The sequence below is a fragment of the Coregonus lavaretus genome (genome assembly GCF_964263955.1).
Source record: "Coregonus lavaretus genome assembly, chromosome: 12".
NCBI classification, from domain to species: Eukaryota; Metazoa; Chordata; class Actinopteri; order Salmoniformes; family Salmonidae; genus Coregonus; species Coregonus lavaretus.
Genome location: NC_139999.1, coordinates 59,876,208 through 59,902,149, shown reverse-complemented (window position 1 = coordinate 59,902,149; position 25,942 = coordinate 59,876,208). Strand labels below are relative to the sequence as shown.

The following is a 25,942-nucleotide window of genomic DNA, read 5'->3' as shown; positions in this document are numbered from 1 at the left end:
TATTTAGAAGTTATTTTTTCAATGTAATATCCAAATTCTGGGATGATCTTATATATTTCTCAAATAAATCTGTTTTAACTTTACCTTGAGCAAAAACATGTTTTACATTTATTTTCGTAACATTGATAAGAAGCTAGATTATTGTTAATTTCAATACTAATGAGTAAATTCTATATATGTACATTCCCTCAAATTACATAGTAACAGAAGTATCTGTACTGTAGAATATTATAATGCAATATTTTATGTATGATGTAATGTGATGTCATCTTTTTATTTGATTTAGAATTTTGTGTACGGTGGTTTTTGTAATATGTGTTCTTGCCTGAATTGAATATTGTAGTGTCCATTTATTTTTTATAAAAAAATCTACACGAGCAGAGAGAGAAGAGCGAGTGAAGAGGGTGGAGAGGACGCACCATAAAATAAAGATCTGTAAACAGATATTTCGGTAAGGACCAAATAAAAACACAGCAGACAAATGCAAGTACAGAGACCGTAATATTGAAATGCTTGTTATAGATTAGTGAAAATACAAACCTGCAGTCAGACATGGGGTGACGATAGCGTCAGCTAGAATGGCTAGCTAGCTATATATTTCTTTGGGGGGGTGGCATTTGAGCTGGTCGGCCTGCCCTAATGGGGTAACGTTAGCTAGCTATGTGTTCAGCGAACAACAGGCTATTTCACTCTAGTATTACTTGCGTTAGGCTTTTCCTGAGCTTTAGAAATGTTTTGGGAACGAGCTAGCTAAACATTTGGGTTTGCTGTTCTCGTGTTGTTTCGCTAGGTAGCTACTAGTCTGAAGAACTACGTTGAAGGGCAATTTTTCCGTCTTTAGCAAATTATGCTAGCTAGCTACCCATCTTGCTAATTAACTAGCTAGCTTTTAGGTCGGAGAATGGGTTCTCATTGCAGAACCAGCGCCATCTTGGCTGTCTGCTCTTAACATCAATCCAACTAGCTAGCTAGCATGACGCCCTTGCTCAAGTAAAATGTGGTGCACAGCCAAATGGATAATGGCAAAAGTAATGAGAAATGACTGGATATAATTTTTCTGCGGTCTAACTGTGGCCTTGCAGAATTTGCTGTCTTCCTGCAGCCCTTCAGATTTGGCAACTGCTTTGTACTGTGACAGACTGAGCTTTTAGTTACGTTACTGGCAAATGTGTTTTACAATGAAGTCTCGTTCATGTTGACAGCGTTTCGTGCGCATGCAATTCCATTGCTATTTCATCAACTTCCCCATGTGTGCAGGGATTGGGGTACAACAACCATGGATAGAGCAGTCCAGGGGTGTATTCATTACGCCTTGCAACGGAAACCGTTCACAGTTTAAGATCCAAACGGAAACAAACAGAGGAAACGAAACGGGGAGGGACCTACCTGAATGTGTCCAATAGAAAGTCGTTTTCATTGGAAACGGTTTCTGTTGGAAACGTTTTACAACGGAATTGGCGTAATGAATACAATGGTGTAACCATTAGTCCAAACGGTTTTGCAACTAAAATAAGTTTATATTGGACAAATTCAAGTAGGTCCCTTATGGAGCGACAGAAATTGTATTTGAATTGCATATTTAAAATTTTGTATTAGGATATTGAATTTGAATGTAATGTTTTAATTTGTAATGCACAAATTGAATCATTGAATTCATAAATTGAACTTCTATTTCATGATTTGAAACTGAATTGAATGAATATTGCATTCAGTTTTAAAATGTGATTTCAATTTAATTGAATATTCAAATTAAATATTGATTTTTATTTTATTTTATTTTATATATTAAGTTTCAATATGGTAGATATTACATTCATTGTCTGTATCAAGTTTACAAACAATCAGTTAAAGTTGATAAAAGTTTAATATATTAATCTTCTCGGATGCATTCCGATTCAGTTTTCAAATTCAGTTCTCTAAATTCAGATTCAAAACCAGAGACAACATCCTGGTACTTTGCCAGCCAGGAAAGGTAGAGGAGCACATATAGAATCAAACTGTCTATGGTAAACAAAAGCTTCTGGCCCTTTCTGAAGCTAATGTGGCATGATGACCACAGGCCTCGCCAGGACATTATAGAAGGGAATGTCACAAAAAAAATGTAGATAGCCTTTCCACTCCATATTTAATCTTGTGACTGACTGGGTTCGAACCAGGTCTCCTGCATGTCACAAGACTGTGTTAGCCCACTTGGCTAAAGCCTATAGGGATAAGTTCAGGAAGTTTGTGTAAAGGACGATATGCTGCTTTCTTATTGAGTACCGCTTCCCCCTGATTCAGCTCATACCGAGACTCGAACTCAGGACCTCTGCCTCGCAAACACTCGTGACTGCCCTCCTGAAGTTTTCCAACCCACTGCACTGTTGAAAAAGGCCTTCTTCAATTGCACAAGGGGCTGATGAGTGAGTTTCACAGATCCCCATCTGCTACATTCACCCCCCAAATTCACTCCATAGCGACTCCAGCGGTTGAGCTGAGAGTCCAGTGGCACCATTGTATATAAAGATGGCGCAGACAGACATGGCAGCTCTGCTTCTAGCTCCTAAGCAACTTTCCAGTATTGAGTTTTTTCGTACATTATTAGCCCAGAATGTTTTTTTGTGTTCTTACATACAGCCAGAAATAACTTTTTGATATCAGAGCAGCGGTAACTCACCAGCATTACGACCAGAAATATGACTTTCCCGAATTGGATCCTTTGTTCGTACCCCCCAGGGCAACTGAACTTATCCCAGAGGCTGCTCCAAGAAGAGGAGAGGTATTCAGAGTGGATTTGTAGTCCGACTCGGGAGGCACACCATCCACCGCTTCCGAGTATATTACTCGCTAATGTTCAGTCCCTGGAATATAAAATAAACGAGCTCAGGGTGAGGATCTCCTTTCTGAGAGACATCAGGGACTGCAACATACTCTTGTTTTACGGAATCATGGCTCTCTCCGGATATACTGTCCCCGTACATACAGCCAGCTGGGTTCTTAGTACATCACGCAGACAGGAATAAAGAACTCTCTGTGAAGAAGAAGAAAGGCGGTGATGTATGTTTCATGATTAACTACTCATAATGTGATTGTGATAACGTACAAGAACTCAAGTCCTTTTCTTCACTTGACCTAGAATACCTCACAATCAAATGCAGACCCTATTACCTCCCAAGAAAAGTATATTCGGTTATACCTCCTGAGTGGCGCAGTGGTCTAAGGCACTGCATCGCAGTGCTAACTGTGCCACTAGATCCTGGTTCGAATCCAGGCTCTGTCGCAGCCGGCCGCGACCGGGAGACTCATGGGCGGCGCACAATTGGCCCAGCGTCGTCCAGGGTAGGGGAGGGAATGGCCGGCAGGGATGTAGCTCAGTTGATAGAGCATGGCGTTTGCAACGCCAGGGTTGTGGGTTCGATTCCCACGGGGGGCCAGTATAAAAAAAATATGTATTCACTAACTGTAAGTCGCTCTGGATAAGAGCGTCTGCTAAATGACTAAAATGTAAATGTAAATGTTATAGTCACAGCCGTGTAGATTCCCCCTCAAGCCGATACCATGACGGCCCTCAAGGAACTACACTGGAAACCACATATCCCGAGGCTGTGACTATAACCGATCAACACATTGTTCTATCAACACATTGCCTGTAGTACTCGCACATCAAAAACTCTCAACCATTGTTACTTCCTCTTCTGGGATGGCCCCTTCGGCAAATCAGATCACGACTCCATCCTGCTCCTCCCTTCCTATAGGGGATGTTGTTCCCACTGTGACTATTAAAACCAACCCAAACCAAAAACGGTGGATAGATGGCAGCATTCGTGCAGAACTGAAAGCGCGAACCACCACATTTAACCACAGCAAGGTGACTGGGAATGTGGTTGAATACAAACAGTGTAGTTATTCCCTCTGTAAGGCAAGCAAACAGGCAAAACGTCAGTACAGAGACAAAGTGCAGTCGCAATTCAATGGGTCAGACACGAGACGTAGATGGCAGGGTCGACAGACAATCACGTATTACAAAGGGAAAACCAGCCACGAAGCTGACACCGAAGTCTTGCTCCCAGACAAGCTAAACACCTTCTTCGACCTATTTGAGGATAACACAGTGCCACCGGGCTCTCTTTCTCTGTGACCGACATGAGTAAGACATTTAAGCGTGTTAACCCTCGCAAGGCTGCCGGCCCAGATGGCATCCCTATCCGAGCCCTCAGATCATGCGCAGACCAGCTGGCTGGAGTGTTTACGGACATATTCAATCTCTCCCTATCCCAGTCTGCTGTCGCCACTTGCTTCAAGATGTCCACCATTGTTCCTGTACCCAAGAAAGCAAAGGTAACTGAACTAAATGACTATCGCCCCGTAGCTCTCACTTCTGTCATCATGAAGTGCTTTGAAAGGCTAGGTAAGGATCATATCACCTCCACCTTACCTGACAACCTAGACCCACTTAAATTTGCATACCGCCCCAATAGATCCACAGACGATGCAATCGCCATCGCACTGCACACTGCCCTATCCCATCTGGAGAAGAGGAATACCTATACCATAGTACCCTTCAAGCTCATCATTAAGCTCGGGGCCCTGGGTCTGCACCCAGCCCTGTGCAACTGGGTCCTGGACTTCCTGACGGGCCGCCCCCAGGTGGTGAAGGTAGGAAACAACAACTTTGCTGATGCTCAACACAGGGGCCCCACAAGGGTGCGTGCTCAACCCATGACTGCGTGGCCACGCACGCCTCCAACTCAATCATCAAGTTTGCAGGTGACACAACAGTAGTAGGCCTGATTACCAACAATGACGAGACAGCCTACAGGGAGGTGAGGGCCCTGGCAGAGTGGTGCCAGGTAAATAACCTCTACGCTAATAAAATGAAGGAGCTGATCGTGGACTTCAGAAGACAGCAGAGGGAGCACGCCCCTATCCACATTGAACGGACTGCAGTGAAGAAGGTGAAAAGCTTTAAGTTCCTCGGAGTACACATCACTGACAATCTGAAATGGTCCACCCACACAGACAGTGTGGTGAAGAAGGCGAAACTGCGCCTCTTCAACCTCAGGAGGCTGAAGAAATTAGTCTAGGCCGCTAAGTTCCTCACAATCTTTTACCGATGCACAGTTGAAGGCATCCTGTCGGACTGTATAACCGCCCGCAATCGCAGGACGTTCCAGTGGGTGGTCCGGTCTGCCCAACAACACATCACCGGGGGCACACTGCCTGCCCTCCAGGACACCTACAGCACCTGATGTCACAGGAAGGCTAAAAAGATCATCAAGGACCACACGAGCCACGGCCTGTTCACCCCACTATCATCCAGAAGGCGAGGTCAGTACAGGTGCATCAAAGCTGGGACCGCGAGACTGAAAAACAGCTTCTATCTCAAGGCCATCAGACTTAAATAGCCTTCACCAGCCGGCTACCACCCGGTTACTCAACCCTTCACCTTAGAGGCTGCTGCCCTATACAGTGAGGGGAAAAAGTATTTGATCCCCTGCTGATATTGTACGTTTGCCCACTGACAAAGAAATGATCAGTCTATAATTTTAATGGTAGGTTTATTTGAACAGTGAGAGACAGAATAACAACAACAAAATCCAGAAAAACGCATTTCAAAAAATTATAAATTGATTTGCATTTTAATGAGGGAAATAAGTATTTGACCCCTCTCAATCAGAAAGATTTCTGTCTCCCAGGTGTCTTTTATACAGGTAACGAGCTGAGATTAGGAGCACACTCTTAAAGGGAGTGCTCCTAATCTCAGTTTGTTACCTGTATAAAAGACACCTGTCCACAGAAGCAATCAATCAATCAGATTCCAAACTCTCCTCCATGGCCAAGACCGAAGAGCTCTCCAAGGATGTCAGGGACAAGATTGTAGACCTACACAAGGCTGGAATGGGCTACAAGACCATCGCCAAGCAGCTTGGTGAGAAGGTGACAACAGTTGGTGCGATTATTCGCAAATGGAAGAAACACAAAATAACTGTCAATCTCCCTCGGCTTGGGGCTCCATGTAAGATCTCACCTCGTGGAGTTGCAATGATCATGAGAACGGTGAGAAATCAGCCCAGAACTACACGGGAGGATCTTGTCAATGATCTCAAGGCAGCTGGGACCATAGTCACCAAGAAAACAATTGGTAACACACTACACCGTGAAGGACTGAAATCCTGCAGCGCCTGCAAGGTCCCCCTGCTCAAGAAAGCACATATACAGGGCCGTCTGAAGTTTGCCTTTGAACATCTGAATGATTCAGAGGAGGTGGAAACATTATGCTTTGGGGGTGTTTTTCTGCTAAGGGGAAAGGACAACTTCACCGCATCAAAGGGACGATGGACGGGGCCATGTACCGTCAAATCTTGGTTGAGAACCTCCTTCCCTCAGCCAGGGCATTGAAAATGGGTTGTGGATGGGTATTCCAGCATGACAATGACCCAAAACACACGGCCAAGGTAACAAAGGAGTGGCTCAAGAAGAAGCACATTAAGGTCCTGGAGTGGCCTAGCCAGTCTCCAGACCTTAATCCCATAGAAAATCTGTGGAGGGAGCTGAAGGTTCGAGTTGCCAAACGTTAGCCTTGAAACTTTAATGACTTGGAGAAGATCTGCAAAGAGGAGTGGGACAAAATCCCTCCTGTGATGTGTGCAAACCTGGTGGCCAACTACAAGAAACGTCTGACCTTTGTGATTGCCAACAAGGGTTTTGCCACCAAGTACTAAGTCCTGTTTTGCAGAGGGGTCAAATACTTATTTCCCTCATTAAAATGCAAATCAATTTATAACATTTTTGATATGCGTTTTTTTGGATTTTGTTGTTGTTATTCTGTCTCTCACTGTTCAAATAAACCTACCATTAAAATTATAGACTGATCATTTCTTTGTCAGTGGGCAAACGTACAAAATCAGCAGGGGATCAAATACTTTTTTTCCCTCACTGTAGACATGGAATCACTGATCACTTTAATAATGTAACACTAGTCACTTTAATAATGTTTACATACTGCTTTATTCATTTCATATGTACAGTGTATTCGGAAAGTATTCAGACCCCTTGACCTTTTCCACATTTTGTTACGTTACAGCCTTTATCTAAAATTGATTAAACCGTTTTTCCCCCTCATCAATCTACACACAATACCCCATAATGACAAAGCAAAAACAGGTTTTGAGAAATGTTTGCTAATTTATTAAAAATAAAACACAGAAATATCACATTTAGATAAGTATTCAGACCCTTTACTCAGTACTTTGTTGAAGCACCTTTGGCAGCGATTACAGCCTCGAGTGTTCTTGGGTATGACGCTACAAGCTTGGCATTACCTGTATTTGGGGAGTTTCTCTTATTCTTCTCTTAAGATCCTCTCAAGCTCTGTCAGGTTGGATGGGGAGCGTCGCTGCACAGCTATTTTCAGGTTACATTTCTCCAGGCCCTTTCCTCAGCCTTTTCCCAAAATAGAGGCGAGGTGCTGCTTTGTTATTGTTTCAACTGTGGATTGCCACTTTAAGATGGCTAGGTGGGACAACCACAGTTGATGACCTCACTTATTGTCCATTGTTGCTGATGTGGACCAGGTTGTTGGTGCTCTCACAGGAGTGACAATTTTCCCCTGTATTTTTGGTGGATAGATTCCCACACAAGTGAGATATTGTAATGTGCTGAAGCTTTGAGTTCACACATCTGCAGGTGGTTGTTTTTTTCTCTAGCATTTTGCATAAAAAATAAGGAATATGCGAGGCTAGATTTTAGTGTAGGCCCAGGCTTATGTTTTTCATGGGGTAGGGTCTGAATACAATCCTCAGTGCGAGACTGATGACGCAGCAGACCTGATTTAGGTTTGTCCATAGTATGTTCAAGTATTAGGCTTCAGAGTCTCTGATAATCATGATCAGATGATGTGTTTGGTGGGAGATGAGAATTAGTCCTCCAACTGACTGGTCCACTACCATATTACTATACCTTATTTACGTTTGTAGACCATATCATTTAGATCATTTTACATAGAACACTTTAGAAAATAGAAAGTATAAGCTATTGAGGGAATCTTGTATTTCACTGCTCAAGTTGTTCAATGGCATGCAAGTTTAATTCGCTCTTATGGATTTCTGTGATGAATGAAATGTATTTTCATTTTTAATGTCAACATGAGAAATTATGAGATGCATAATCTTTGTGAAATATATGAATTATTAAGTGTATGGCTTTTTGGCGAGGCAGCCATTTCAAAGACTTTGTGCTCTTATTGTTGATGCCAATTTACTGCATTTCTCCTGTTGCAAAACAAAAGCTGATATGGGGCTGAATCAAGAGTGTGTTGTACTGTTCACTAAGGATGCCTACATTTGCCTGCTGTTTGCTCATGTTTTTGCTTCCATTTCCTATTCTTTTGTTACAGTGTAGAATTGATTTAAATTGCTTGCTGTCAGGATTGGCTTGGATATCCTGTGCCACAGTTTTAACGAAGCACCACTTATTATTACAGGTAAGCTTGTGAATATGTCCTGAACATAGTCTAATTCAACTGACTTCCAGTCCAACCCTCACAACCTCCTGTGGGCTCTTTATGGTTTTTACCAGTAATTATTAGCTTTGTTAGGCTATATTCATTGACCTTATTGATTCCCTTTTGGGCTAGTGTCCCTTTTGAGATAGTGTTCTCTATTTTGGAAACCTCTGAAGGTGAGGAGAGCTGAGAATGACCTACCAAGGTATGAGTGGTTTAGAGGGAGATCATGGTATGTTGGTGGCTTTCTTTGGTAAGATACCACATTATCCACAAGCCCCAAGTCAATGTCTCCACTTCATGACCTGACCTCCTTCTGTTGACCACATTCTTTCTACTTGCTTTTTAATACGCTGTTTTGGCCAACACCTGCTCTGAACAATGCTTGAGACTTGAGTCTACGCATAGGCTAATTGTCTTGCACCTTTAGTGTTTTAATGTTGTTGGTGTCGCGATAATACATGGCCTAATTTGTGTCTGGTCCTCTCAGAATTTTAAATGATTCATAAATGCATTTGTTTATGTTTACCAGTTGCTACTGAGATGACCGTGTCATCCAATAGCTTAGGGATACTGCATTGCAATTATAACATATTGTCACATTTATATTTTAAAACGTTTAGTAAGTAAGATTTTAGTCCACAAATGTACCCACATTTACATTGAATGTAAATAGTTTATAATTTGTGAATGCCAGAATGTAGTTATTTTTGTTAGATACTTCTCCATATTAGCTGAGATCAGATTTTCTCAAAGCCATTTTAGCTGTCGTGCTAATTGTTTGTTCTGAATCTAGCATAGAATCATGCGAATTTGTCACGCTATCCCGACATTGCCTCCCAACCCTCCGGGACTCCCCCCCCCTTAATAGATTCTGCACTCTGAACCAAAACATATTATCTAGATTCAAGATGGCGTAGTCAAATAAAGCAAGGAAAGTCTATTTCAAAATGTGTTTTAGTTTTATTAGGATTTGCAGCTGTTGTTGGTAAGTAATGCACCCTGTAAACTTCTAAAACGACTTACTCAACCTTTTAAATTCATGCGCCTTCTTCCACCTGAAATGTATTGGACATGGGCCTAATGATGCATCAGATTGATCAATTGGAAGTTGTTTTAACAGTGCATTCGGAAAGTATTTAGACACCTTGACTTTTCCTAAAAACAATTATGTTACAGCCTTATTCTATTAATTAAATTCTATTTTTTCCTCATCAATCTACACACAATACCCCATAATGACGAAGCAAAAACTGGTTTTTAGCAATTTTTGCAACTTTATAAAAATAAAAAAAACTTTTATAACATTTACATAAGCATTCAGACCCTTTACTCCAAACTTTGTTGAAGCACCTTTGGCAGCGATTACAGCCTCGAGTCTTCTTGGGTATGACACTACAAGCTTGGCACACCTGTATTTGGGGAGTTTCTCCCATTCTTCTCTGCAGATCCTCTCAAGCTCTGTCAGGTGGGATGGGGAGCGTCGCTGCACAGCTATTTGCAGGTCTCTCCAGAGATGTTCGATCGGGTTCAAGTCCGGGCTCTGGCACTCAAGGACATTCAGAGCCTTGTCCCGAAGCCACTCCTGCGTTGTCTTGGCTGTGTGCTTAGGGTTGTTGTCCTGTTGGAAGGTGAACCTTCGCCCCAGTCTGAGGTCCTGAGTGCTCTGGAGCAGGTCTTCATCAAGGATCTCTCTGTACTTTGCTCCGTTCATCTTTCCCTTGATCCTGACTAGTCTCCCAGTCCCTGCCGCTGAAAAACCACCATGCTTCACCATAGGGATGGTGCCAGGTTTCATCCAGACGTGACACTTGGCATTCAGGCCAAAGAGTTCAATATTGGTTTCATCAGACCAGAGAATCTTGTTTCTCAAGAGTCCTTTAGGTGCCTTTTGGCTAACTCCAAGCGGGCTGTAATGTGCCATTTACTGAGGAGTGGCTTCCGTCTGGCCACTCTACCATAAAGGTTTGATTGGTGGAGTGCTGCAGAGATGGTTGTTTTTCTGGAAGGTTCTCCCATCTCCACCAAGGAACTCTGGAGCTCTGTCAGAGTGACCATTGGGTTCTTGGTCACTTCCCTGACCAAGGCCCTTCTCCCCCGATTGCTCAGTTTGGCCGGGCGGCCAGCTCATTTAAGAATGATGGAGGCCACTGTGTTCTTGGGGACCTTCAATGCTGCAGATATTTTTTGGAACCCTCCCCAGATCTGTGCCTTGACACAATCCTGTCTCGGAGCTCTACGGACAATTCCTTAGACCTCATGGCTTGGTTTTTGCTCTGACATGCACTGTCAACTGTGGGACCTTATATAGACAGGTGTGTGCCTTTCCAAATCAAATCAAATTTTATTTGCCACATGCACCGAATACAACAGGTGTAGACATTACAGTGAAATGCTTACTTACAAGCCCTTAACCAACAATGCAGTTTAAAAAAACTTGTTAAGTAAAACATTTTAAAATAGCTAATAATTAAAGAGCAGCAGTAAAATAAGATAACAGTAGGGAGGCTATATACAGGGGGTACCGGTACATTATTTAAAAAAATGATTTAGCAGATGCTCTTATCCAGAGCGACTTCCAATTAGTGAGTGCATACATTTTTCATACCGAGTCAATGTGCGGGGGCACCGGTTAGTTGAGGTAATATGTACATGTGGGGTAGAGTTAAAGTGACTATGCATAAATAATAATAATTACACACCTATCACGAAAATGTATGCAGCAGGTAATGCTCCTGGAGTTCCCCAGTGCCTCGACCAGCACCAGCAGCAGCTTGCCCAGTTGAACGCCGCCATGCAGGAAGTGCTCCAAACTCTGCATAATCTGCCCAGCGCTCCGGTTCCACCTCAGGGAGCGGCGAGTGCACCCAGTCCACCTGTTCCCGTGCTATCACCAACTTCTGAGGGACCCCTCGCCCTACCAGAGCGCTATGACGGTAAAACTACTACTAAATGTAGCGGCTTCCTGCTACAGGTTTCCCTTTATCTGGCGTGTCAGCCTGGGGCATATCCATCTGACCAAGCCAGGATAGTGCTGGTGATTTTGCTACTTAAAGGGAAGGCGCTGGATTGGGCCACGGCAGTCTGGGAAGGGGGTGAGGCCGCAGCGCTTCCCTGCTCCACCTTCCTCGCTCGGTTCAGGGCAGTGTTTGATCATCCCACGGAGGGAAAGGACGGGGGTGAGCGTCTCCTCCAGCTACAACAGGGAGAGGGGCCCGCGTCCGAGTACGCTCTGAGCTTTCGCACGGTGGCAGCGTCTTCCGGCTGGAATGAGCGTGCTCTGCGCACGGCCTTCAGGAGGGGCTTACGGGAGGACATCAAGATGGAACTCGCATGTTGGGACGACGAGATGGACCTTGATACCCTCACCGCCACGTCCATCCATCTTGACGACATGTTGAGAGACCGACGGCGTTCCCAACACCTCCTGGAGCCTCGACGCTCACCCCATCTGAGCTATGGAAGCCACCCTGCTTCCGAGTCCTCACCCATGGAGGTGGGCAGCACCCCCTACACCACCATGGACCACAGGTCTCCTGGCGGCTCCCTATCTAGGCGGTATGAATCCCGTCGCCGCTTCGTGAGTGTTAGGTCATCTCCTATCACAAAAACATTGTTTTTAGTTCCCATAACGGTGACTGGTTATTCTTTCTCTTCCATTTCCACTGCAATGATAGATTCCAGATCAGCGGGGAACCTTATACAGTGAGGGAAAAAAGTATTTGATCCCCTGCTGATTTTGTACGTTTGCCCACTGACAAAGAAATTATCAGTCTATAATTTTAATGGTAGGTTTATTTGAACAGTGAGAGACAGAATAACAAGAACAAAATCCAGAAGAACGCATGTCAAAAATGTTATAAATTGATTTGCATTTTAATGAGGGAAATAAGTATTTGACCCCCTCTCAATCAGAAAGATTTCTGGCTCCCAGGTGTCTTTTATACAGGTAACGAGCTGAGATTAGGAGCACACTCTTAAAGGGAGTGCTCCTAATCTCAGTTTGTTACCTGTATAAAATACACCTGTCCACAGAAGCAATCAATCAATCAGATTCCAAACTCTCCACCATGGCCAAGACCAAAGAGCTCTCCAATGATGTCAGGGACAAGATTGTAGACCTACACAAGGCTGGAATGGGCTACAAGACCATCGCCAAGCAGCTTGGTGAGAAAGTGACAACAGTTGGTGCGATTTTTCGCAAATGGAAGAAACACAAAATAACTGTCAATCTCCCTCGGCCTGGGGCTCCATGCAAGATCTCACCTCGTGGAGTTGCAATGATCATGAGAACGGTGAGGAATCAGCCCAGAACTACACGGGAGGATCTTGTCAATGATCTCAAGGCAGCTGTGACCATAGTCACCAAGAAAACAATTGGTAAAACACTACGCCATGAAGGACTGAAATCCTGCAGCGCCCGCAAGGTCTGTTTGAAGTTTGCCAATGAACATCTGAATGATTCAGAGGAGAACTGGGTGAAAGTGTTGTGGTCAGATGAGACCAAAATCGAGCTCTTTGGCATCAACTCAACTCGCCGTGTTTGGAGGAGGAGGAATGCTGCCTATGACCCCAAGAACACCATCCCCACCGTCAAACATGGAGGTGGAAACATTATGCTTTGGGGGTGTTTTTCTGCTAAGGGGACAGGACAACTTCACCGCATCAAAGGGACGATGGACGGGGCCATGTACCGTCAAATCTTGGGTGAGAACCTCCTTCCCTCAGCCAGGGCATTGAAAATGGGTAGTGGATGGGTATTCCAGCATGACAATGACCCAAAACACAGAGTGGCTCAAGAAGAAGCACATTAAGGTCCTGGAGTGGCCTAGCCAGTCTCCAGACCTTAATCCCATAGAAAATCTGTGGAGGGAGCTGAAGGTTCGAGTTGCCAAACGTCAGCCTCGAAACCTTAATGACTTGGAGAATATCTGCAAAGAGGAGTGGGACAAAATCCCTCCTGAGATGTGTGCAAACCTGGTGGCCAACTACAAGAAACGTCTTACCTCTGTGATTGCCAACAAGGGTTTTGCCACCAAGTACTAAGTAATGTTTTGCAGAGGGGTCAAATACTTATTTCCCTCATTAAAATGCAAATAAATGTGCATATATGCATTTTTCTGGATTTTTTAGTTGTTATTCTGTCTCACTGTTCAAATAAAGCTACCATTAAAATTATAGACTGATCATGTCTTTGTCAGTGGGCAAACATACAAAATCAGCAGGGGATCCAATACTTTTTTCCCTCACTGTAGATAGGGAGCTGATCTCTGAATGGGGGTTGCCACCGTGCCACTGCCTTCTCCGCTACATGTCACCTCGCTGGACAATAAACCACTTGGATCAGGCACCATTACGCACGTCACTCTCCCCATCACCATTCCCACACTACCGGAGCACCACGAGGAGCTGTCATTCCACATCGTCACGTCACCCCTTCACCGGATCGTCTTGTGATTGCCCTGGGTCAGACTACACAACCCCGCCATCAATTGGATCACCAAGAGGATCATAGCCTGGTCCACCTCATGCCGGAAGACCTGCCTGCCGGTGGTTTTTTGTTCCACGTCAGTGGAGAGTCCGGAGTCCGCCCTACAGCCCAACATTCTACATGAGTGCGCAGATCTCTCTGATTTCTTGTCTTCATCAAAGGCTAAGTGTCTCCCTCCTCACAGGCCCTGGGACTGCGCCATTGACCTGCTGGAGGGACAACACCCCCCGAAGAGTCTCATTTACTCCCTTTCCATGGCGGAGACTGAGGCCATGGAGAAGTATGTGGCGGAGTCCCTGAAACAGGGGTTCATCAGACGCTCTACCTCTCTTTCCTCCGCCAGCTTCTTCTTCGTGGCCAAAAAAGACGGACTGAGGCCGTGCATTGACTACGGGGGCTGAACGCAGTCACCACCAAGTACCGGTACCCCCTCCCTCTGGTTACGTCGGCCATCGAGCAGCTACGAGGGGCCCGGTACTTTACCAAGTTGGACCTGGGGAGTGCCTACAACCTGATCCGAATCCGGGAAGGAGACGAGTGGAAGATGGCATTCAGCACTACCTCAGGCCACTATGAATACTGCGTCATGCCCTACGGCCTCGCCAACGCACCTTCTGTGTTCCAGTCCTTCGTCAATGACGTGTTCCGAGACATGCTGAGTAGACAGGTGGTGGTGTACATCGACGATATCCTGATCTACTCGGCTACGTTCGAGGAGCACGTCAGGGGCGTCAGAGCTGTCCTACTCTGCCTCCAGGAACACAGCCTGTTGGTGAAGGGGGAGAAATGCGAATTCCACCAACAGGCCATCTTCCTGGGATACAAGTTCAGTCCTCAGGGGGTGTTCATGGAAAGAGAGAAGACTGACGCCGTCAGGTCATGGCCAGTCTCCACCACCACCAAGGGCCTACAGAGGTTCCTGGGCTTCACCAATTTCTACCGGTGTTTCATCAGGTCCTTCAGCTCCATAGCCACCCCGCTCACCTCTCTCCTTAAGGGTGGGCCTCAGAAGCTGGCCTGGAACCCTGAGGCTGACGCTGCCTTCAAGAGGCTGAAGGAAAGGTTCACCACAGCGCCCATCCTAAAACACCCAGATCCATCTTGTGCTTTCATCCTGGAAGTGAACGCATCTGAGGAGGGCGTGGGTGTGGTCCTCTCCCAGCGACAAGGTAAGCCAGAGAAAATGTATCCCTGTGCCTTTTTCTCTAAAAAGCTTACCTCCACAGAGAGGAACTATGGAGTTGGAGACGGGAAGCTGTTGGTGGTGGTCCTTGCTCTGGAGGAATTGAGACACTGGCTGGAGGGCGCAGTCCATCCATTCCGGATTCTTACTGACCACCAGAATTTGGAGCACATACGAGCAGGGAATCGGATTAACTCTCGTCAAGCCAGGTGGGCCCAATTTCTTACTTGCTTTCAGTTCATTCTGTCCTACCGCCCAGGATCCCAGAATGTGAAAGTCGACACACTCTCCAGGATGCACCATACCGGAGAAAGGAAGGATCTGGGGGGTCCTATCCTGCTCCCGTATCTCATCGTTGCACCTGTCGTTTGGGATGTGGACGAAGACATCCGCCTGGCGGCTCAGAAGGACCCAGCGCCTGCCAACGCCCCTCCGGGGCACGTGTATGTACCCACCAGTGTCTGTGACCGCCTGCTGATCTGGGCGCACACCACCCTTACGGCAGGGCACTCCGGTGTTACGAGCACCCTGCATTCTCTATCACAAAAATACTGGTGGCCCAACTTGGCTACTGATGTCAACTCCTGTTCCGTATGTGCCCAAACAAAGACACCTCGAAACGCCCCGGCAGGCAAACTAGTTCCTCTACCAGTGCCTCAGCGACCTTGGTCATACCTGGTCATACCTTGGTCACAGACCTCCCACGTTCTGACGGCTTCACCACAGTCATGGTGGTCGTAGATCAGTTCTCAAAATCATGCCGTCTTTTGCCACTAACTGGTCTTCCTTCTGCTCTCTAGGTTGCTGAGGTCCTATTCCAACAGGACATCGTCTTGAACCGAGGTTTCTTCCCTGGGCAGAATATGCCCACAATTCCCTCGTTCACTCCTCCACTGGGCTCACTCCCTTCCAATGTGTCCTGGTGTACCAGCCGGCCCTGGCCCCTTGGACACCCAGCCAGACCGATGCGCCCGCTGTCTACGAGTGGTTCTGCAGGGCCGGACAGGTCTGGGACGCCGCCCATGTCCGTCTCCAGAGGACCATTCGCCGGCAGATGGACCAAGCTGACCGCCACCGCAGTGAGGCTCCCGAATTCCAGTATATAGCCCTGAACTGTTCAGTCATTGTTGTGTGTAATTTGTTAGCGTTTTGTCGTTTACTCGCTCTTTGTTATTCTCTTTCGTTGTGAAGTAAACCTTTACCTTGTTGATTCCTGCATCTGCGTCCTGCCTCTTCTTATCCTCAGTACTCGTCACATTATGACTAGGGTTGCTGGAGTCTTTGATAATTTTTAGGGCCTTCCTCTTACACTGCCTGGTATAGAGGTCCTGGATGGCAGGAAGCTTGGCCCCAGTGATGTACTGGGCCGTACGCACTACCCTCTGTAGTGCCTTGCGGTCGATGTCCGAGCAGTTGCCATACCAGGCGGTGATGCAACCAGTCAGCATGCTCTCGATGGTGCAGCTGTAGAACATTTTGAGGATCTGAGGACCCATGCCAAATCTTTTCAGTCTCCTGAGGGGGAATAGGCTTTGTCGTGCCCTCTTCACGACTGTCTTGGTGTGTTTGGACCATGATAGTTTGTTGGGGATGTGGATACCAAGGAACTTGAAGCTCTCAACCTGTTCCACTACAGCCCCGTCGATGAGAATGGGGGCGTGCTCAGTCCTCTTTTTCCCCCCTGTAGTCCACAATCATCTCCTTTGTCTTGATCACGTTGAGGGAGAGGTTGTTATCCTGGCACCACACGGCCAGGTCTCTGACCTCCTCCCAATAGGCTGTCTCATCGTTGTCGGTGATCAGGCCCACCACTGTTGTTTTGTAGGCAAACTTAATGATGCTGTTGGAGTCGTGCCTGGCCATGCAGTCATGGGTGAACAGAGAGTACAGGAGGGGACTGAGCACGCACACCTGAGGGGCCCCTGTGTTGAGGATCAGTGTGGCAGATGTGTTGTTACCTACCCTTACGCCCTGGGGGCGGCCCGTCAGGAAGTCCAGAATCCAGTTGCAGAGGGAGGTGTGTAGTCCCAGGGTCCTTAGCTTAGTGATGAGCTTTGAGGGCACTATGGTGTTGAACGCTGAGCTGTAGTCAGTGAATAGCATTCTCACGTAGGTGTTCCTCTTGTCCAGGTGGGAAAGGGCAGTGTGGAGTGCAATAGAGATTGCATCATCTGTGGATCTGTTGGGGCGGTATGCAAATTGGAGTGGGTCTAGGGTTTCTGGGATAATGTTGTTGATGTGAGCCATGACCAGCCTTTCAAAGCACTTCATGGCTACAGACGTGAGTGCTACAGGTCGGTAGTCATTTAGGCAGGTTGAGACATTAACTACTTTTTGAATGTACTGTTATGTTATGTTAAAGGAGAGTTTAACTATTTGTTCTTGGGCACAGGGACTCTGGTGGTCTGCTTGAAACATGTTGGTATTACAGACTCAGTCAGGGACATGTTGAAAATGTCAGTGAAGACACTTGCCAGTTGGTCAGTTCATGCTCGGAGTACACATCCTGGTAATCCGTCTGGCCCCGCTGCCTTGTGGATGTTGACCTGCTTAAAAGTCTTACTCACATCGGCTACGGAGAGCATGATCACATAGTCATCTGGAACAACTGATGCTCTCATGCATGCTTCAGTGTTGCTTGCCTCGAAGCGAGCATAGAAGTGATTTAGCTCGTTTGGTAGGCTTGTGTCACTGGGCAGCTTGCGGCTGTGCTTCCTTTGTAGTCTGTAATAGTTTTCAAGCCCTGCCACATCCGACGAATGTCAGAGCCGGTGTAGTACGATTCAATCTTAGTCTTGTATCGACTCTTTGCCTGTTTGATGGTTCGTCAGTGGGCGTAGCGGGATTTCTTATAAGCGTCCGGGTTAGAGTCCCGCTCCTTGAAAGCGGCAGCTCTACCCTTTAGCTCAGTGCGGATGTTGCTTTTAATCCATGGCTTCTGGTTGGGGTATGTACGTACGGTCACTGTGGGGACGATGTCATCGATGCACTTATTGATGAAGCCAGTGACTGATATGGTGTACTCCTCAATGCTATCGGAAGAATCCCGGAACATATTGCAATCTGTGCTAGAAAAGCAGTCCTGTAGCTTAGCATCTGCGTCATCTGACCACTTCCTTATTAACCGAGTCACTGGTGCTTCCTGCTTTAGTTTTTCCTGAAAAGCAGGAATCAGGAGGATAGAGTTATGGTCAGATTTGCCAAATGGAGGGCGAGGGAGAGCTTTTTACGCGTCTCTGTGTGTGGAGTAAAGGTGGTCTAGAGTTTTTTTTCCTCTGGTTACACATTTAACATGCTGGTAGAAATTAGGTAGAACGGATTTAAGTTTCCCTACATTAAAGTCCCCGGCCACTAGGAGCGCTGCCTATGGATGAGCGTTTTCCTGTTTACTTATACAGTTCATTGAGGGCAATCTTAGTGCCAGCATCGGTTTGTGGTGGTAAATAGACGGCTACGAAAAATAGTGTGGTCTACAGCTTATCATGAGATACTCTACCTCAGGCGAGCAAAACCTCGAGACCTCCTTAGTGTTAGATTTTATGCACCAGCTGTTGTTTACAAATATACACAGAACTCCACCCCTTGTCTTACTGGAGTCAGCCGTTCTATCTTGCCGATGTGGCGTATATCCCGCCAGCTGTATGTTCTCCATGTCGTTGTTCAGCAACGACTCGGTGAAACATAAGATGTCCCGTTGGTTGGATAACCTTAATCTTAGGTCGTCCAATTTCTTTTCAAATGATTGAACATTGGCTAATAGGATTGATGGAAGAGGCAGTTTACTCGCTCGCCGTCGGATCCTTACAAGGCACCCCGACCTTCGTCCACGATATCTCTGTCTCTTTCTAATGCTAATGACGGGGATTTGGGCCTTGTCAGGTGTCTGTAGGATATCCTTTGCGTCCGACTCGTTGAAGAAAAAATTGGAGTAATCGCTGTCCTGATATCCTGAAGCTCTTTTTGGTCATAAGAGACGGTGGCAGAAATATTATGTACAGAATAAATTACAAATAACGCGAAAAAATCACACATAATTGTACAATTGGTTAGAGGGCTTTAAAATGGCAGCCATCTTCTCCGGGCCATTTCAAATCATGTCAAATCAATTGAATTTACCACAGGTGGACTCCACTCAAGTTGTAGAAACATCTCAAGGTTGATCAATGGAAACAGGATGCACCTGAGCTCAATTTCGAGTCTCATAGCAAAGGGTCTGAATACCTATGTAAATAAAAACCTGTTTTTGCTTTGTCATTATGGGTATTATGTGTAGATTGATGAGGATTTAATTTTTTCCAATTTAGAATAAGGCTGTAACGTAACAAAATGTGGAAAAAGGGATGGGGTCTGAATACTTTCCGAATGCACTGTAGTTTTATGAAAATAATTGCATTAGGCTTGAGCGGTATCCAGATTGTCATACCTTTTTATACCGACCTTGTACCATACTGGGATATTAGGTAATACTGAACACAAGGGGCGCTATTTTCAAACCCCACTGAGCCTTTGTAATCCGACAGATAGCTAACTAGCTACTAAATTAGCAAACCAAATGCACAACTGCAGAGCATTTACAACATTTTAGACAGTTAACTTAATATTTATACAATATCTAGCTGGCAAACATTTAGTTGTGAATTCCATACAGTAACTAGATCACCTGGCGTGTGCTTAACAACAGTGAGTGACTCACAAGGCTCCGGTCTCTCGTCGCTGTGCTTGTAAACAAACACCACGTGACTGGGGACTACCGGTAAGCTTCATAATGAAAAATTATGTGACCGGTGAAATGAAGTACGCAATCTTCTTTTTCTCCTAACGTATTGCACAAGTTGACTGCAGGTAAACTAGCTACAAATATTCAAATGTATGTTAAAAAAAACGTCAAAGAAATTGTTTTGACGGTATTGAAAAACCATCCCGTGGCTATACGGTATACCGCCCAAGCCTAAATTGCATTGAAATGTGTGGTTCTCTGGGTATAATTATGAGCAAGATTTAGGCCTATGAGCAACATTTCTCCATTCAAGATTTTCTTGTTAGACCTAGGGCCTACATAATGTCCTTGAGCCGGCTGATGTATGTGGTGAATGAAGCAATGTGTGGATGGCTGTGTAAGAGTGGTGATGAGCCTAATACTTGCACATGTATTTTGAATTTCTCTTGATGCATTGGACTCTCATCGAATATATCCAAACATAAGCCATCTTCTAAATCATGGTTTCTCTCCTGCTTTTTTTGTCTTGTGTGTTCATTGCTCTTTCCTCTAGTCTTACAGTGGTTGCCTTTTTTCACCTGCAGGTGTGTGTTGTTTCTCCTCAGCAGCATGGCTGTGGTCATCCGCTTGCAGGGTCTCCCGATAGTGGCGGGGACCATGGACATTCGCCATTTCTTCTCTGGATTGACCATCCCAGATGGTGGGGTGCATATTGTAGGGGGTGAACATGGTGAGGCTTTTATTGTTTTCGCCACAGATGAAGATGCCAGGCTTGGCATGATGCGTACAGGGGGAGCAATCAAAGGTTCTAAAGTGTCACTTTTGCTGAGCAGCAAGACCGAGATGCAGAATATGATCGAGCTTAGCCGCAGGCGTTTTGAAACGGGCAATGTAGAGGGAGTGGCAGGAAACGGTAGCAGACCAGGCCCCACCGTCAACACATGTGGGAGGGGCAGTTTACCCAACACTTTACAAGGGTTCAGCAACACCACACCAGCCACAGTCACCACAGCTGCCTCTGCACATGAAACTATAAGCAACAAAAATGTGTCCACGTTTGCCACCGCTAGCATGGGAAACATGCCCCCCAGTTTCAGCAACAACTTCAGCAGCCCAAATCTCACCATGGGATCCACTATGACAACAGCCATGTCTTCCCTCAACTCTGTACCACCACCTATCCCCCCTTTGCCAACCATGCCATCCCTGCCACCCATGCCTTCCATACCCCCCATGCCACTTCCACCACCAGTGTCCTCTGTGCCTCCTGTTCCCACTGTGTCACCTTTAACCCATGGCCCCCCTGTCCTTCCCATGAGTCTGTCCCACATGGGATCAATGCCGCCATTCAACCCAGGCGTCCCACCCCCTGGTGGATTGGCCTCAGGGCTGCCTCTAGGAACCCCAAATCACATGTTTGTCGGCCATATGAACCCTCTGTTAAATCTCCAGGCACACATGAAGGCAGCAATAGGTAATTCAGATGAGTTATATGTCCACCTTCAAGGCCTGCCCTTCTCAGCTACTGAAATGGATATTAGGGAGTTTTTCTGTGGGTTAGGGGTGGACTCCATCCGACTGGTCAGGGACAACATTGGCCGGAGTAGCGGCAGGGCCCTGGCCAAGTTCTTTTCCCCTCAGGACACTTTTGAGGCGTTCAAAAGAAGCAGCGGAATGTTAGGGCAGAGGTACGTGGACATCTCTCCGGCCACAGAGAGGCAGTGGATGAGTGTCAGCAGTGGTGGCAACGAGGTTGGAGGGCAAGCCCACTCAAAATCCAGTAACGTGCCCCAAGACCAGCACCGCCGCGGCAACATGAGTTCAGTGTCTCCGTCATCCAGAGATCATGCAAGGTCTCGCTCCCCTCACAACAAGGAGTTCTGTGTCTACCTGAAAGGCCTGCCCTACGAAGCAGTAAACAAACAGATATGTGAGTTTTTCAAAAACCTGGACATTGTGGAAGACCGCATTTACATTGCTTATGGACCCACTGGCCGAGCTACAGGTGAGGGATTTGTCCAGTTAAAAAATGAAATGGACTACAAAGTTGCCCTCGGCTGTCACATGCAGTATATGGGAAGCCGATTCATACAAGTTCACCCAATAAGTAAGAAAGCTATGTTTGAAAAGATTGATTCCATTCGTCAAAGGATGCAGGGTGGTGATAAGAAAAACAACTCTGAATCAGGCAAGATCCCTAGAAACTGTGCTCACATCTCAAATATTCCATATAATGTGTCAAAGAAAGATGTCCGTCTGTTTCTAGAAGGCATTGCGGTATTTGAGGAAAGTCTTAAAGTTCTGGTTGACAGCTGTGGTAACGGTCTAGGTCAGGCTGTTGTGCAGTTCAGGGCAGAGGAGGATGCGCTAAATGCTGAGAGACTACACAGGCAGAAGTTAAATGGCAGAGATGCTTTTGTGCATTTGGTCACCTTTGAGCAGATGAAGGAAATCGAGAGAAACCCACCACCACAGGTTAAGAGAGGCCAGAAATTCCAAGGGAACTCTCAAGGCCAGGCACACGGCCATGCTCAGGCACAGAATCCTGTTCAAGCCGAAGCTCACCCCTTTGCTGGTATGACAGGAGAAGAGTTCAACTTCCTCAGAAACACTGTAGGCAATTTAGGCAGTGGTCCTTTTGCTCAATTTACTGTCCCAGGTAATGGACTAGTGGGCCCTCCTCCTCTACCCCCACTTGCAGCAAGTCTAGAGAATGTAGCCCTTAGCATTCCCCCACCCATGGTTGCTGGTCATTTGCCTGGAGCAGTTCTGGCACCCCCAAGCTTCCGACCAGGCAGCAACCATGGCCCACCTGGCTTTGGGCCAGAGGGCTTTAGGGGCATGCCACCTTTTGACAATGGCTCTAGAAAGATTGGAGGCGACAATAACAACAACCGAGGAGGTGGCCAAGGGCGATCAGAAGGGGGCCCTCAGTCTGCCTTGGGCCCTGGCCCTGACCCTCTGAGAGGGCAGTCAACCGGAGGCCCGGGTAACCCTCGTGGACCTACCATTGTAAAGATCCAAAACATGCCTTTCACCGTAACAGTCGATGAGATCCTAGATTTCTTTTATGGGTATCAAGTACTGCCTGGTTCAGTCTGTCAGCAGTTCAGTGAAAAGGGCCTGCCCACTGGCGAGGCAATGGTTGCCTTTGAGTCACACGAGGAGGCATCATCTGCTGTCTTGGATTTAAATGATAGGCCTATTGGGGCTAGGAAAGTGAAAATAACCCTAGGATAAGACTCCAATGTTCCCCTCTACCAATAATAATGAAGTGAAACAGCCGGTTTCATTAATGCAAAGAACTTGCATTTAGGATTTAGCATTTAAGCTCCCAACCATCTTTAGTTCCTTTACCAAAGTTATAAAGTTGTTAGTAGCGTAGGAATAAAATGGAAAGCTGCTATATTGATTGGATGTATAATATGATAACTAAAGTGGGATGCTTGAATTTTCAAAATGGCGAAAAGCCAACTGTTGCCATGTTGATGTAGCTTGAGTCCAATCATATTTAGAGCAAGAGCCTTGAAATTCATTTCTAAAGGCTAAATGATATGGTTGGAGTAAGAGGATAGTCTGTTATTGCTGTGCTGAGATGTCACTTTCACTTGGAAGCATGTATTATTTTCAAATGCCCTGACACGTTTTGTGTTCGTGTATTTCTTCCATAGATTTAACATTCTCTTTGTGATGATTTTCTAAAGGGGGTACTCGCCAAATGCTGCCATGCATGGTGTTAGTACAGAGAACACTCATTGTGTCATGGGTAAAGCATTTGCTTATTTGCTCTATGCTGTTTTTCACTGTTAATAAATGCAAATGTCAATGTTGTTGCTAGCTATGTTGTGTGAGAAATTGTACTGCTTGTTTCTGAGAAAAAGATGTTGAACATTGCATTTGGTTTAATGGTCTGCAGTGCTCTTTAGAACTTTCTGTATCTGTCAACCCTCCCACTGCGATATACTCTTTTTGAATATGAGCTGTTTTGCAAAGATGTAAATACTATTTGGAATGTCTTAGTTTTGTAGTGTTGTCTAACAAGATACACTTTTATGTTTGATATTTTTGGGGACGTTCCAACTTATTTCACAAGTGTATATACTGTTTAGCTTACACTTTTGTCAATAAAATGACATTCCTGACATAGATTTACAAGCCATTCTATTTTTCTCCAATGCTTTTTCACTTGCTTGCTGAATTTCTGTATGAACAATAAAATAGTTTTGGGAAGGCACACAGATTTTACCAAACGTTCCAGGTATGAAATCATGTACGCCCAATGTAACAGTTTTCAAATCATTCCTGGGTAACAATTAAGTACCTTACTGTGATTGTTTTCAATTAAAATGGTAAAAAATAAACAAAAATAGCTTCTTAACAAAGAGCAACTTCTCAAACAATAATTCTGCTAGGACTGTCTGGGAGTGGGGAGGGGAAAAATGAAAACTAGCTGTTTTGGAACTTTCTTATTGGTCTAACTAATTTACCGGCTGGGAATGACCCCAGGCAGGCCAAAACGCCATCCCACCAAAACAGGTTGAAATTTCAGGCCATCTGTTCAAACAGCTCTTACGGGGGAAAAGGGCATTATCATTTTCAAATGTTATTCCAACCTCAATGTGGAAATGTGTATATAATACACAGGAAACGTTTTTGACTGCACTGGGCCTTTAAGTTAGGCCTACGTTTAGCTGTTTAATCTACTTAAAGGGTAATATAGGCTATATCTAGGTTTTGCAAGTGAACATATATGGTTGAATGGGAAATTTGATTGGGTTTACCAAGAAACCCATGGGCCGGTTTTCCAGACCCAGATTAAGCCTAGTACTGGACTAAAATGCCCATTCAATGGCAATTCTCTGTTAATAATTATTTTTAGAACAGGACCAGGCTTAATCTGTCTGGGAAACCAGCCTTTAAAGCACTTCAAACGCCAGTCCTTGAGGGCCAAGTTCTGCGGGTTTTCGCTGCTCCCTTGTACTTGATTGATCAATTAAGGTAATTGATTAGCTAAGAACTCCCCCTTACCTGGTTGTCTAGATCTTAATTGGAAACAAATTGAAAGGAAAGGACAAAACCCAGCAGATACATGGCCCTCCAGGAACTGAGTTGGACACCCCTGCCTTTTAAAGGAAATGTAAAACTTTTTTTCAACTTCATAGTCATCATCTCCAGCACCACCCCAACATCCAACATATGTGAAAATGGCGCATTTCTATGTTTTGTAGTAAAAAAGATGGAAGATAAGTGTTTCCAATGACATCATTGGAGTGCATTGTGTGATTTTAACCAATTAAAGGTAGGCATTGCCTAATTCCTTACTAATTGGTTGATGATGTCATTGCAAAACACTTATCTTGCTCTATCTTTTTTACTACAAAACATAGAAATGTGCCATTTTCACATATGAAATGTCCCTTTAAGGATCACTTGAATCAATTTATTTTGGGGGTATTTTGTTCAGTAGTCCACTGTTGATATGATCAACAACAAAAAATATTCTGCACAAACATTTTCCAGATAGAGCACTGCATATAATTATGTTCATAAATTGTGTGTGTGTTTTTTAAGAGTGGAATAAATGTGTACTGTCACAAGGCCCACTTTCAATTCCACTATAGATGCTAGTGGCAAACATGCCTACTAGAAGGCTAAGATAACACCTGTGTCTTGTGTCTTACAAGCTAGCCTACCGCTAAACCTAAATGTACCTTGTTTTTATCATGCGGTTTAATGGAAAGTTTTTGACTGATTCATATGAGTTCTCTGAACATTAATTTTATTTTGGTTTGAAGTGGTGTCAAACGTATACAGCCTTTATTTAAAAAAAAATGGTTTCTATGAATCAGGAAGAGTAATTCTATAGGCTACACATCAAATAAGTTGTTTATTTCATAATATTTTTAAAAAAGAGTGAAATGCTGTGTGTTTTTATGTTTGGGTTATCTGCAGTTCTCACTTAGTCCTAATGAGTCCACAGATTGAGAAAGGCCTAGTTGCACTGGGATGAAATGGTGGGTTGTGTTGTGGACATACATGACAACCTAGGGCTTGGTTTGAACATGCTGA

At 45.2% G+C, this 25,942-nt stretch overlaps 1 protein-coding gene across 2 annotated transcripts; it reads left to right on the top strand.

The window, feature by feature from the left end:
* The first annotated feature begins 371 nt into the window (after positions 1–371).
* On the top strand, positions 372–24,021 carry LOC311139075 (RNA-binding protein 12-like). 2 transcript variants are annotated; one of them, XM_084173945.1, is made up of 3 exons: positions 372–451; positions 8,375–8,461; positions 20,458–24,021. In XM_084173945.1, the coding sequence occupies exon 3, from the start codon at positions 20,483–20,485 to the stop codon at positions 23,111–23,113; it is 2,631 nt and encodes an 876-aa protein (XP_084030071.1). In that variant the 5' UTR covers positions 372–451; positions 8,375–8,461; positions 20,458–20,482; the 3' UTR covers positions 23,114–24,021. The 2 variants fall into 2 exon arrangements, with proteins under 2 accessions (XP_084030071.1, XP_084030072.1); XM_084173946.1 differs by lacking the exon at positions 8,375–8,461 and having other exon boundaries at positions 382–451.
* Positions 24,022–25,942: the final 1,921 nt, after the last annotated feature.